The sequence below is a fragment of the Coregonus clupeaformis genome, chromosome 23, assembly GCF_020615455.1.
Source record: "Coregonus clupeaformis isolate EN_2021a chromosome 23, ASM2061545v1, whole genome shotgun sequence".
Lineage (NCBI taxonomy): Eukaryota > Metazoa > Chordata > Actinopteri > Salmoniformes > Salmonidae > Coregonus > Coregonus clupeaformis.
Window position 1 is genome coordinate 43,831,659 of NC_059214.1, and position 12,226 is coordinate 43,843,884.

The following is a 12,226-nucleotide window of genomic DNA, read 5'->3' on the forward strand; positions in this document are numbered from 1 at the left end:
CCATGAACTAGAGGCTCACAAATTAATAGAGATTAAAATGGGACAGAAAAATTTGCAGTAAATTCCAACATGTGTGTGCTTGGATCAGTGAGATTCACAGGCTGATGTCATCACCAATTCATCTCTACCACACCACAACCCCAGCATGAGCATATGCCTGTATTCTCTGTAGGCCTGTGTGTGTGTGTGTGTGTGTGTGTGTGTGTGTGTGTGGCGGCTGCAGTCTTACCAAATGATACACAGGAAAACTCAGCTCAGATAAAAAGCACTGTGAAGCACAGTAGAGCAAAGGAAGGGGGGAAGCACTGTGAAGTAGACTAGAGAGAAGGGGGAAGCACTGTGAAGTAGACTAGAGAGAAGGGAAGAGGGAAGCACTGTGAAGTAGACTAGAGAGAAGGGAAGAGGGAAGCACTGTGAAGTAGACTAGAGAGAAGGGAAGAGGGAAGCACTGTGAAGTAGACTAGAGAGAAGGGAAGGGGGAAGCACTGTGAAGTAGACTAGAGAGAAGGGAAGTGGGGAAGCACTGTGAAGTAGACTAGAGAGAAGGGAAGTGGGGAAGCACTGTGAAGTAGACTAGAGAGAAGGGAAGTGGGGAAGCACTGTGGGGAACTTCAACTGAGTACTCAGTGAAGTTAGGCCTACTTTATATGGTAAAAAATTTCCCCAAACGTGAACTATTTCGAGGATCAGTGTTCCAATGTGAAAATAAATAAATTGAGTCCATAGCCTTATTTGGGCAAGCAATTCAACCGCAAACAAACATATTGCCTAAGCCGAGATGGTCAAGGATAACACGAGTCAGATAAACTGCCAGCCTCTCTTTTTAGAAGCACAAACACACAACACACACACACACACAAAGTTGTGACGGAGACAGACACAAAGCATACATACTCTACAGAGGGAAGTAAGGAATAGTACTTTTAAGCTTCAAAAGAAAAGACTTCAGCTGAAGAACAGAGAAACAGACTTCTAATGCAGTATCCTGTACCTATGGTGACAAGCTGAATCCCACCATTATAACACCAGAGGAGATTGAGGTAGGAGAAGGCTGGCTGGGAGCCATCAGGAGCAGACAGACAGAACCTGACAAACATTGAGCGTTTCTTGTGCTGATGATATCCCTTGGCGAGGCTGTGACCAGGTGATTGCCTGATGACATTTTGGAACGATTATGGCGTAACAGAGGCCACACGGGAGTGTGACTTCGGAGAGAGCCTTACGGCCACAAACTCTCACAAACACAGGTTACACTCACACGCCTCTCTCCATCTCTGCAGTGCTTCCGCTCCTCAGCCTCTTTCTCTCAGTAGTGCATCCCCCAGCCATTGCTCTCCTGCCTCCCACTCCCATGGCTGATACTCTTGTGATCATAGGGACATTCCCTCGATGACACATACACACAGGATGGGACTCATTAACGTATGGAGAGAGTCAGTCATGCTCTTCTCATAAAACCCCATTTTCCAAAGTACTCCATCAGCTCATTCACAGCCATCACTTCAGAGTAGAGCAGATTCACTCATGTGGATGCATCAATGAGTAACTGGTTCAGTGCTAGGCCATCACTAAGCCATCACTAGGCCAACACTTCAGACATCACTAGGACAACACTATCATCATCAATTCCTGGTCCTAGTCTACAAAAACGATGTTTAGTTATCTCAACAGCAGTGGATGAAGTAATAGTCCAGTGCTTTGAAGTGAAGAAGAGGGGGAAACAAGGAGATGGAATGGGGGTAAAGGAGGGGGAGATGGGGGGTAAGGAGAGGAGGTATAGACACAGGGAGATGGAGGGGTAAAGAAGAGGGACCTAGACACAGGGAGATGGAGGGGGGTAAAGGAGAGCATGTAAGAGCACCTTCCTCAGGTACTCAGTCATGTTGATGTGACTGAAGTGACAGTTATTGGGTCTCTTTGAAGCATCAGATCAAACACTGATTGAACTCTACTTTGGCAGTGTGTGATGATGCAAAGCCCCACAATGGCAGCGCTAGTGGGTGATGTCAGAGCTATGGCAGCCAGAATGGTTCAGCTGCACCCCTACTGACAGACTGTCAAAGTCAAGCAATGGAATAAATGAGAGAGAGAGAGATTATACATTAGTTTTTTTCTATTTTCATTCAGTGCAGAAACCAACATTACTGTGTGTATGTGTGTCAGGGTTTGGTCCAATAAAAATAAATTTTAAAAGCAGATAATATAATTGGAGCAGGCCAATTGTCCCGGAGAAGAAGAAAAATCCCATTGTGAAATAAAGCTTTATAGCCTATTCATGGATGGAAATACATTTGACTGGTCATGCTTATCGGTCTATAGGTTAATTAGCATACTTTAGTGTAATTAAATTAACGCATTTACTATACACGACGCGCATGTACCTTTTTATCACAAATTGTACAGCATACAGATACAGAGTGAGTGGAAAATCTGTCAGAAAGCACAAGAGCTGATGCTGCAGCATCTTGTGGTGCTTTCAAGACCACTGGGAACTATGAAAAATACGAGGTCAAATCATGACCTCAGTGATCTTCAGGTCGGAAAAGTCAGAGCTCTAGAAAGAGGCCCGAGTTCCCGAGTTGGAATTCCGACTTGGATGACCGTTCAAAACGATTTTTCCTAGTCATGGCTAATTTTTTTCCCAGTCCCCAGTTGTCTTGAACGCACTGAAGTCGGAAGTCTGAGATTTCCGAATTCCCAGTTGTTTTAAACGCAGCAAACAGCAACGGAAGGCAGGCTTCATCAGCGCTTCACACATCACTTTGCAATGAGCTGAAGGCAGCATGCATTTTGAAAACATACTTAATTGTTCGAAGCCTGAACGTTTTAATACATATTATGAGGCATGTCTTACTTTGCTTCAAAGTTAGATCTCCTCTTTCTACATTTCTAACAGATATTTTCATCTCTGTCACATGAAACCGCTCGCATGTGCAATGCCCTTTTGACAACAGTGTTTTCCCACAAATTGAACTATGGAACGAACATTCGCGCTAGCCTACTGCCTTGTAGGCATTGCGCACTTTTAATGTGAAGAAATAATAGTTTGTCAACATTTTAATCTAAAAACGTTCTCATCTGTTGCATCAGCCTCATTGCTTTTTAACGTTGTTTTTATGTAGCCTAGGCCTACTGGTTGGATGGATTTGGGATCTATCTTCCCACAACTGTCCCAGAGTCGGATTGGAATAGGCTATTTCTTTCTCGACAAGCTGACCAATAGAATAGGTAGCCTAATCTTTTCTACTATAGTAGATTGACATAGGCTAGTAATTTTGCTGTTTGTTACTCCTCTTGTTGGCTGAGGAAAAGTAAATGTGGACAGTTATTATACCTTACCTGGTTAAATAAAGGTTAAATAAAAAATTAAGAAAATAATTCAGTTGAAGTCAGAAGTTTACATACACCTTAGCCAAATACATTTAAACTCAAATTTTTTTTTTTTACAATTCCTGACATTTAATCCTAGTAAAAATTCCATGTCTTTGGTCAGTTAGGATCACCACTTTATTTAAAGAATGTGAAATGTCAGAATAATAGTAGAGAGAATTATTTATTTCAGCTTTTATTTCTTTCATCACATTCCCAGTGGGTCAGACGTTTACATACACTCAATTAGTATTTGGTAGCATTGCCTTTAAATTGTTTAACTTGGGTCAAACGTTTCGTGTAGCCTTCCACAAGCTTCCCACAATAAATTGGGTGCATTTTGGCCCATTCCTCCTGACAGAGCTGGGTGTAACTGAGTCAGGTTTGTAGGCCTCCTTGCTTGCACACGCTTTTTCAGTTCTGCCCACAAATTCTCTATAGGATTGAGGTCAGGGCTTTGTTATGGCCACTCCAATACCTTGACTTTGTTGTCCTTAAGCCATTTTGCCACAACTTTGGAAGAATGCTTGGGGTCATTGTCCATTTGGAAGACCCATTTGCGACCAAGCTTTAACTTCCTGAATGATGTCTTGAGATGTTGCTTCAATATATCCACATAATTTTCCTTCCTCATGATGCCATCTATTTTGTGAAGTGCACCAGTCCTTCCTGCAGCAAAGCACCCCCACAGCATGATGCTGCCACCCCCGTGCTTCACGGTTGGGATAGTGTTCTTCGGCTTGCAAGCGTCCCCATTTTCCTCCAAACATAACGATGGTCATTATGGCCAAACAGTTCTATTTTTTGTTTCATCAGACCAGAGGATATTTTTCCAAAAAGTACGATCTTTGTCCATATGTGCAGTTGCAAACCGTAGTCTGGCTTTTTATGGCGGTTTTGGAGCAGTGGCTTCTTCCTTGCTGAGCGGCCTTTCAGATTATGTTGATATAGGACTCGTTTTACTGTGGATATAGATACTTTTGTAACCGTTTCCTCCAGCATCTTCACAAGGTCCTTTGCTGTTGTTCTGGGATTGATTTGCACTTTTCACACCAAAGTACGTTCATCTCTAGGAGACAGAATGCGTCTCCTTCCTGAGCAGTATGACGGCTGCGTGGTCCCATGGTGTTTATAGTTGCGTACTATTGTTTGTACAGATGAACGTGGTACCTTCAGGCGTTTGTAAATTGCTCCCAAGGATGAACTAGACTTGTGGAGGTCTACAATTTTTTCCTGAGGTCTTGGCTGATTTCTTTTGATTTTCCCATGATGTCAAGCAAAGAGGCACCGAGTTTGAAGGTAGGCCTTGAAATACATCCACAGGTACACCTCCAACTGACTGAAATTATGTCAATTAGCCTATCAGAAGCTTCTAAAGCCATGACATCATTTTCTGGAATTTTCCAAGCTGTTTAAAGGCACAGTCAACAGTGTATGTAAACTTCTGACCCACTGGAATTGTGCTACAGGGAATTATAAGTGAAATAATCTGTCTGTAAACAATTGTTGGAAAAATTACTTGTGTCATGCACAAAGTAGATGTCCTAACCGACTTGCCAAAACTATAGTTTGTTAACAAGAAATTTGTGGAGTGGTTGAAAAACGCATTTTAAATGACTCCAACCTAAGTGTATGTAAACTTCCGACTTGAACTGTACGTTTAAAGTGCACATCAGAATTCGGTAAGAAGGATCGCACATCGTTGCATCCTTGACTTGCATGTTCTGTTAATATGAATTACCATATTCTAAATGGGATTTCTGTCATTCTGAGCACCGTGGGTGGACGCCCTAATCAGCTTATGCACCCAAAGCATATGGGTCCAGTAAATATCTCAAATGCCCGGTAAATTAAAATGTTGCCGGTCAAATGTCCGGCGTCACATTTTCCTAACGGAAACCCTGGTGTGTGTGTACCTGGTCAAGAAAGACTCCTGGCCCTAATAATAACTTTGTGTGACTGCTGTTGAGACCCACTGGCTCCAGGTCATCTATAAATCACTTCTAGGCAAATCCCCGCCTTATCTTAGCTCATTGGTCACCATAGCAACACCCACCCGTAGTATGCGCTCCAGCAGGTATATCTCACTGGTCATCCCCAAAGCCAACACCTCCTTTGGCTGCCATTCCTTCCAGTTCTTTGCTGCCAATGACTGGAACGAACTGCAGAAATCTCTGAAGCTGGAGACTTATCTCCCTCACTAACTTTAAGCATCAGTTGTCAGAGCAGCTTACCGATCACTGCACCTGTACACAGCCCATCTGTAATTAGCCCACCCAACTACCTCATCCCCATATTGTTATTTATTTTGCTCATTTGCACCCCAGTATCTCTACTTGCACATCATCTTCTGCACATCTATCACTCCAGTGATAATACTAAATTGTAAATATTTTGCACTATGGCCTATTTATTGCCTTACCTCCATAACTTACTACATTTGCACACACTGTATATAGATTTTCTATTGTGTTATTGACTGTACGTTTTGTTTATTCCATATGTAACTCTGTGTTGTTGTTTTTATTGCACTGCTTTGCTTTATCTTGGCCAGGTCGCAGTTGTAAATGAGAACTTGTTCTCAACTGGCTTACCTGGTTAAATAAAAGGTGAAATATTTTTTTTTTTTAAATTTTCCTCCCGCCAGGTTCCTGAGTTTCTGAAGCCCGGCCCCACCAGGATCCCCAAACCAAAGGCTACGGTACGCCGAGAGGGACAAACAGCACTATTAAACACTGGACAGAGCAAAGGACAGCCGCCTGCCGCCGCCATGCACTCTGGGAAAAACACTGTGAATGGTCAGACTGTTTTCAACAGGAGAAACGCTCCAACCACATTCTGAGCCACACGATAGACACGGTTGGGGTGTATTCAGTGGAAACGTTCAGAACATATGGAAATGAAGATGGAAATGAAATAACTACATCTGTGACACAATTCCCTATTTTACTGACTAGGGAAAGAACACATTGCAGGTGCTATAATATTTGAGACCAACTGATTGCACTAGTGCTGTGTAAATCAATAAAGAATGTATTTTTATGTCATTGTGTGCAATCTGTCAATTTCCTGGTGGTCTATTGAAACGTTCAAATTCTCCTTTACAGATGCTACACATGGGATTTTTGTTAATTTTTGAATTGTAATTTCAGAAAACGTCCATAATATATATATGGTTCTAACAGTGTTACTTACCCGCCAGTGTTGTGATTGGCGGTGATATTTGTCTATTGATTTCTGCAGCCAGAGCAGCATCTGTTGTCAAACTGGGAAAGCTGTTCGGACTTTGTGGCTGCGTTATCTAGTGGAAATCGCTCAGTCATTTCCTGGTTGCTAATATTCTACACTGTTCGCTCAATTTCAGTTTGTGAGAAAACAAGCACTGAATAGTGTATATAATCATCGTACCATCTAAATCGCTGTGACATATTTTCAATAACTAAAAATATCGTTTTTACAGCTGTTTCAAGTTGGTGGACCAAAACCGCTGTTTGAAGCTGGTGGACCAAAACCGAAAGTAACTTTTATTTTGGTCCACCCGCTTCAAACAGCTGTAAAAAGTATATTTTTGGTTATCGAAAAGATATGTCACAGTGATTTGATGGTACAATGATTCCCTTCACTATGCAAAAATGACGGTGCAAAAAAAATCAAAAAAATCCTATGTGTAGTAACGTTGGACGATATTTGGGGAGACATCTTCTACGATATGCTACTCCAAATATCACAATATCCAATATAATCTCTTTCCACCGTTAATGACAATCATTCCAGATTGTGCATTTTTTTTTGCTTATTTACAATATTATAGTTGCATTCTCATTAAATAATATTTGTGTGGAGAAGAAATAAGGCTTAGTTAATTCATTTACAACATATTGATACAGCCCAACTGATAAAACTGCAAAGTTTTGATTTGTAAACTTCAAATAGAGTATAGTCTTGCACATCACAATATATCATCTTGCACTTCATGATATATCAATGTCAAATATCACAATTTTCAATTTAATAATACTGTATATCGACCCAACCCCAAATGTGTAGCACATTTAAAGTTGTCAAGGTAGGAGCATGAGGAAACTATTCAAATGTTCATACTCGACAAGTATGTTCCCCCCGCTAAACTAGCTTTCCAGAAACAAGTATGATTTCAAATTCAAAAGAGAAAGTGCAAATTTCTACATGTACATTGTTATACGAATGAGAGTGATCAAATACAGACACTATTTTGTATGTAAACTTTGTCTGTATTCAGTCTCTAAATGTTGTCTATCACTAACTGCACCATAGACCCAGTCGGTATTAGATAGAACGTCGCGACCCTACCCGCCTGTGGGGAAAACAACCTGTGGTTACGTAGGTTAACCCATTCGCTCACAGCAAAACCTTGACCTTGTTCAAACGCAATTTTCTTGTTGTCTGCTTGTTTTAGTCAATTGCAAAACAACATTTAAGAAAAGCACAACATGACTAAAGATTACTTTTCAACATTTGCCTGCTCCCTAGCATTCTCACTACTTAGAAAAACGTAATATTGTACGGCTTCCCTCATGCCCCTTTTCATGACGATGCTAGCAGCCATTTGAGTGAGTGAGTGCTAGCTACCGACCGGAACATTAAGCTAGCCAATGTAACAGTTTTGATTCTGTCCCTCTCCTCGCCCCAACCTGGGCTTGACCAGGGACCCTCTGCACACATCGACAAAGTCACCCTCGAAGCACCGTTATCCGTCGTAGAGCAAGGGGAACAACTACTTCAAGGTCTCAGAGCGAGTGACGTCACCGATTGAAACGCTACTGGCGCGCAACGCTAACTAGCTAGCCATTTCACACCAATTACACCAAGACCAACAACACAAACAAACAGACTATACAGCTACAATTAGTGAGTGGAGTTACAAACGGAATGCACTAAAGAAGTTAAAATGTCTTACCTGTGATTAAATGTTTTCCACACACATGGCTACGTGTGGCCTACTTGGACACCGTGTCCCCACATTTCCCACGCTCCCACACCGAATAGCCTGCAGCCACAGGGCTCTTCTCGCAGGCTCTATTTCTCTACGTGGGATCATTGCGAACCATAGGTTGGGATTTGACCTGGCTACATGTACATTAAACAACACAGCAGCTTTTCGGCATGTTTTGTTATTTCTGTATAACTAAAAACCTACGACGAAGTTGCCTCTTTTACAACGGGGGTCAATGGGAAAGAATGTTGGTTCCCCCCAATTTGTGGTCGAGGGGAATTCCTTATTATTACGTGAATACAGACTGAGAATACAGTCTGAGTACAAGTCTCTTTAGCTAACATTCCATTCTTTGCCACTGTCATTGCCAAAGAGACTGGCCTTTCGTCAATCTCAACATGCAATATGCGCTGGATTTACAGCGGAGTTGCTCATTGGTTGTTGGAAATAACATTAATATTTTCCATGACCATATGTGAAGCCTGGAAAATAGAGTTAGAATTATAACAAAGTCAAAAACAATAATTTAGCTGTTAGCTAGGCAAGTTGTTGTATTTTGACGCTTAAAATCAAAACTAAGACATTTTGTGGTTGGAACTGAAGTATGTATTTAGTTTGAGAATTTAGATGTGAGCTAGCAACTTTTGACAGACTGGTTTCATCTGGACAAACACAAAATGGTTGCTTAGCAACTGGATACCAACATGTTCTGTGGAGAATTTTTTTTCAAATATTTGCATAATCATTGTGATTGGAGGATAGCTGTGAGGGTGATCGAATCAGGATAAAATCCTCTGTTCTCCTCAAGCTCATTAACATTAATGATAGAATGTTCATATTTGAAGATGGCAGAAAGGCCAGTCTCTTTGGCACATGACAAGTACAGAGAGTGGATTAGCTAAAGAGACTGGTACCCAGGCAATTTTTTTTTACTAACCCAAGATAGACCACAGCCTGTCGTTTCCAATGGGAGCAAATTAATCATAGTCCGCAGAACAAGCAAGGAGGTGGGCAGAACCCAAGCACAATATTGGCAAGTTCTATAAATATTTGCATATTTCTGTTAGGGAACGCCTACTCTGAACTGCGTGTGTGCAATAACAAGTCGCTCTTGCGCTCCTAAACAACGCAAAAAAATAATAATTGTTTACTTTGGCAAAGGGTAAAGAATACAAAACTTAGTCCAACCTGTTCGTAACAGATTTTAGTTTTGGAAACAGAAAACTGCATCGAGATCAAATGTTTCATCAATGAGAAAATTTGCAGAATATCGGCCAAAATCAATCTCGCTCCATCTTCTCTCACTGCCGGCTACTGGGCTTCCTCTCACCACCATATTTGGTAGTGAGTGGAACCGCCAACCGGATGCTTCACATTTACACATTCGGTGAAATATCTGCCTCATTGCTCTATCTGTGGTACAGGTCTAAAAACACGCCGAACTTCAACTACCACAATCCACCTCGGTGTGCGCGCCATCAGCTGGACACATGTGGAAAACAGAACAGACACGCATGTTGCTTTGGCTAACTAACTAAAATGTATGAACAAACACAGCGCAGGCATACGATTAAAATACCCGAAACGTACTCTGAAGAGGACAGTAGAGCAATTGCTTTGAATACAAGCTTGTTATGCAGGACTTCAGCTAAACATGGACAGAATAGCCAAGCATGGGAGTCCAGTTAGCTAGCTATCTATATTAGCTGTCCTACAGATAAAAACACCCAGTGCAATGACAGATATGAGACGGTATTTTGCTCAATCAAAGGCACACAGATACTTCCAGCTGTTAGAAATATTATAACTTACCCGAATTGCCCTTTTGTTCCCACCAATCATCACCTAAATCGTCCCCCATCTTCAAATCCAAAACTACCGCTGCGTTGTGACTTCTGGTTGTTCACAATCGCATGACATTTGTGAACAGTTTAACCGGAAGTGTTACTGGGAAATTATTAAGCCATCAACTCTATACTTGCTGCGTTGCGTTAGGTTAAGTCTACACCGACAAAGCCCCTGCAAAAGAAACAGTCACCAAAGGGGCATCTGTTATTATGTCAAGCTTTCAAGGTGGCTGCAAGAAATAATTGCTGGACCGCTGAGAATCGGTATGTGACATTGCGGTATGTAACATAGCTCAAATATTAGTATCTTAACATTCAAATCTACAGATTCAAGAGAAATGGACGCAATTAAAGCACGGCACGTGTCATGACAAGTTTCTGCATAAATTACAATGTTTTAAAATGTAACGTAGGCTGTTATTAAGAGAGAATGTATTTCTGATTGATTTCTTTTATGGGGAATCTGCAACTTGAGCCCTATTCTATTCAGACTTTATTATATCTAGGCTTGCCTAAACATCAGACAGTTACCTTGGTTACTCCATGGATTTTCAGTCTGACCAAAGTTGCTCTAAAAAGACGCAATAGTCTCTACAAGACAGAATGTTGAATAAAAGTATATTTACACTTACTTTACTGGTTGTTGGCTAAATGCTATTGGTCCTTTTGGCAGTAGGAGTTAGGCTCGGCCATATTGTGCAAGTGTTTGTCACATGCAAATTGTATCAGTATTGACAATAAAACGGAAATACAAACCGATATACAGACCAGCGTACTGAAGGTTGCGTTGATAACACTTCCATGTGGATATTTTGTATCAGATTACCTCCGACATAGGGACAACATTTGTGGACAACAGGTAAAGTTGAAATGAAGTTTTTTCAACATTCTGACTTGTAATGGGACTGTTTGGGAAAGCTGAGCCTACATGTTAGAGACAAGTGTATAAGTATTTCACTCTCGGATTCTAAAAGAGGCTGTATCTAGGCCTACTCTATTCTATTCTGTATTTAATCCAGACTATTTTGTACAATCAATGTGTAATCTATGTCTGGGTGAAATTTTTCAAAAGCCCCAAAGGGTACATTTCTTAAAGAGGAAATACGCATATTTTACTTTCTAAGTGGAGGTTTTGGGCAAATTACCCTGTTGAAAAGAAGGTTGTCCTAATCAGAACACATCGTCCCAGGGTGGCCTCCTATAGGCCTACTTCATCATCTGAGTAGAGATAGTGGCTTTTGTTTCACATGCAGTGGAGCTATATCTCAAAAGACGAGGCTTGCCATAATACAGGTCCACTTTCTGACCTTTGGGAGATGACAGATGCAATTACAGAAGAGTACAATACCACTACACATGCATTAGTCATCATCATCAGAGGTAATGCCTCCTCAGGGCATTGGGCTGCAGCGGCTTGTTCCCTGGAGTGTCTTTCTCTGCAGTTCACATTACACACTCTCTGTTCTGTCATCATCACAGAGATGGGCCTTCTCATCAGTTTTGCACACAGAGAGAAAGAAAGAAGGGGGGGAAAGACAAGAAGAAAAAGGAGGATGTGATTGGAATGGTGCCCTCCTTTCTGCAGCTGTGGAGGAGAGAAGAGAGGGAGGGAGGGAGGGACAAGCCTTCTGGGAGTAATTGTGTGTTTCTGTCGGAATAACACATTTTCTGCCTGGGAGAGGCTGCGAGACGTTTGATTAAAGCTTTGCCACCGAGTGGCGAGAACAGGCTGATTACTGAGGAAATTATACAGGGTCAGGATGGCTATGCTGTGGTAACCCCAGAAAGCAGAGATAAAGAAAAGAGAAGAGGGAAAGAAAGAAAGGAAGGACAAAGTGAACACATTGCGCTGAGTGCAGCCAACATTCAGATGAGGCAATGGGTCGGAAATGGCAGCTCCACATGTAATTAACTGGTCTATCATCCCAAGAAAGAGACAGACGTCTGCCTCAGCTCTCCTCCTCTCTGGTAGTGTTGGCTGTGTGTTAGTGAGGTTCAATGAATCTACAGCTTCTAGTTACTGTATGTCTGTGTGTAA

At 41.6% G+C, this 12,226-nt stretch overlaps 2 protein-coding genes across 2 annotated transcripts in view; one reads left to right on the plus strand and one right to left on the minus strand.

Annotated features, from left to right (window-relative positions):
- Positions 1–6,485, plus strand: part of LOC121536520 (filamin A-interacting protein 1-like) — a 42,852-nt gene extending 36,367 nt beyond the window's left edge. The window contains exon 6 of the mRNA XM_041843851.2: positions 6,017–6,485. Coding sequence (XP_041699785.1) covers positions 6,017–6,211 — 195 coding nt within the window. The 3' untranslated portion in view covers positions 6,212–6,485. The remainder of the gene's footprint in view (positions 1–6,016) is intronic.
- The window catches only part of cmss1 (cms1 ribosomal small subunit homolog), a 61,385-nt gene extending 50,967 nt beyond the window's left edge, over positions 1–10,418 (minus strand). Inside the window, exon 1 of the mRNA XM_041843854.2 lies at positions 10,154–10,418. Coding sequence (XP_041699788.1) covers positions 10,154–10,202 — 49 coding nt within the window. The 5' untranslated portion in view covers positions 10,203–10,418. The remainder of the gene's footprint in view (positions 1–10,153) is intronic.
- Positions 10,419–12,226: the final 1,808 nt, after the last annotated feature.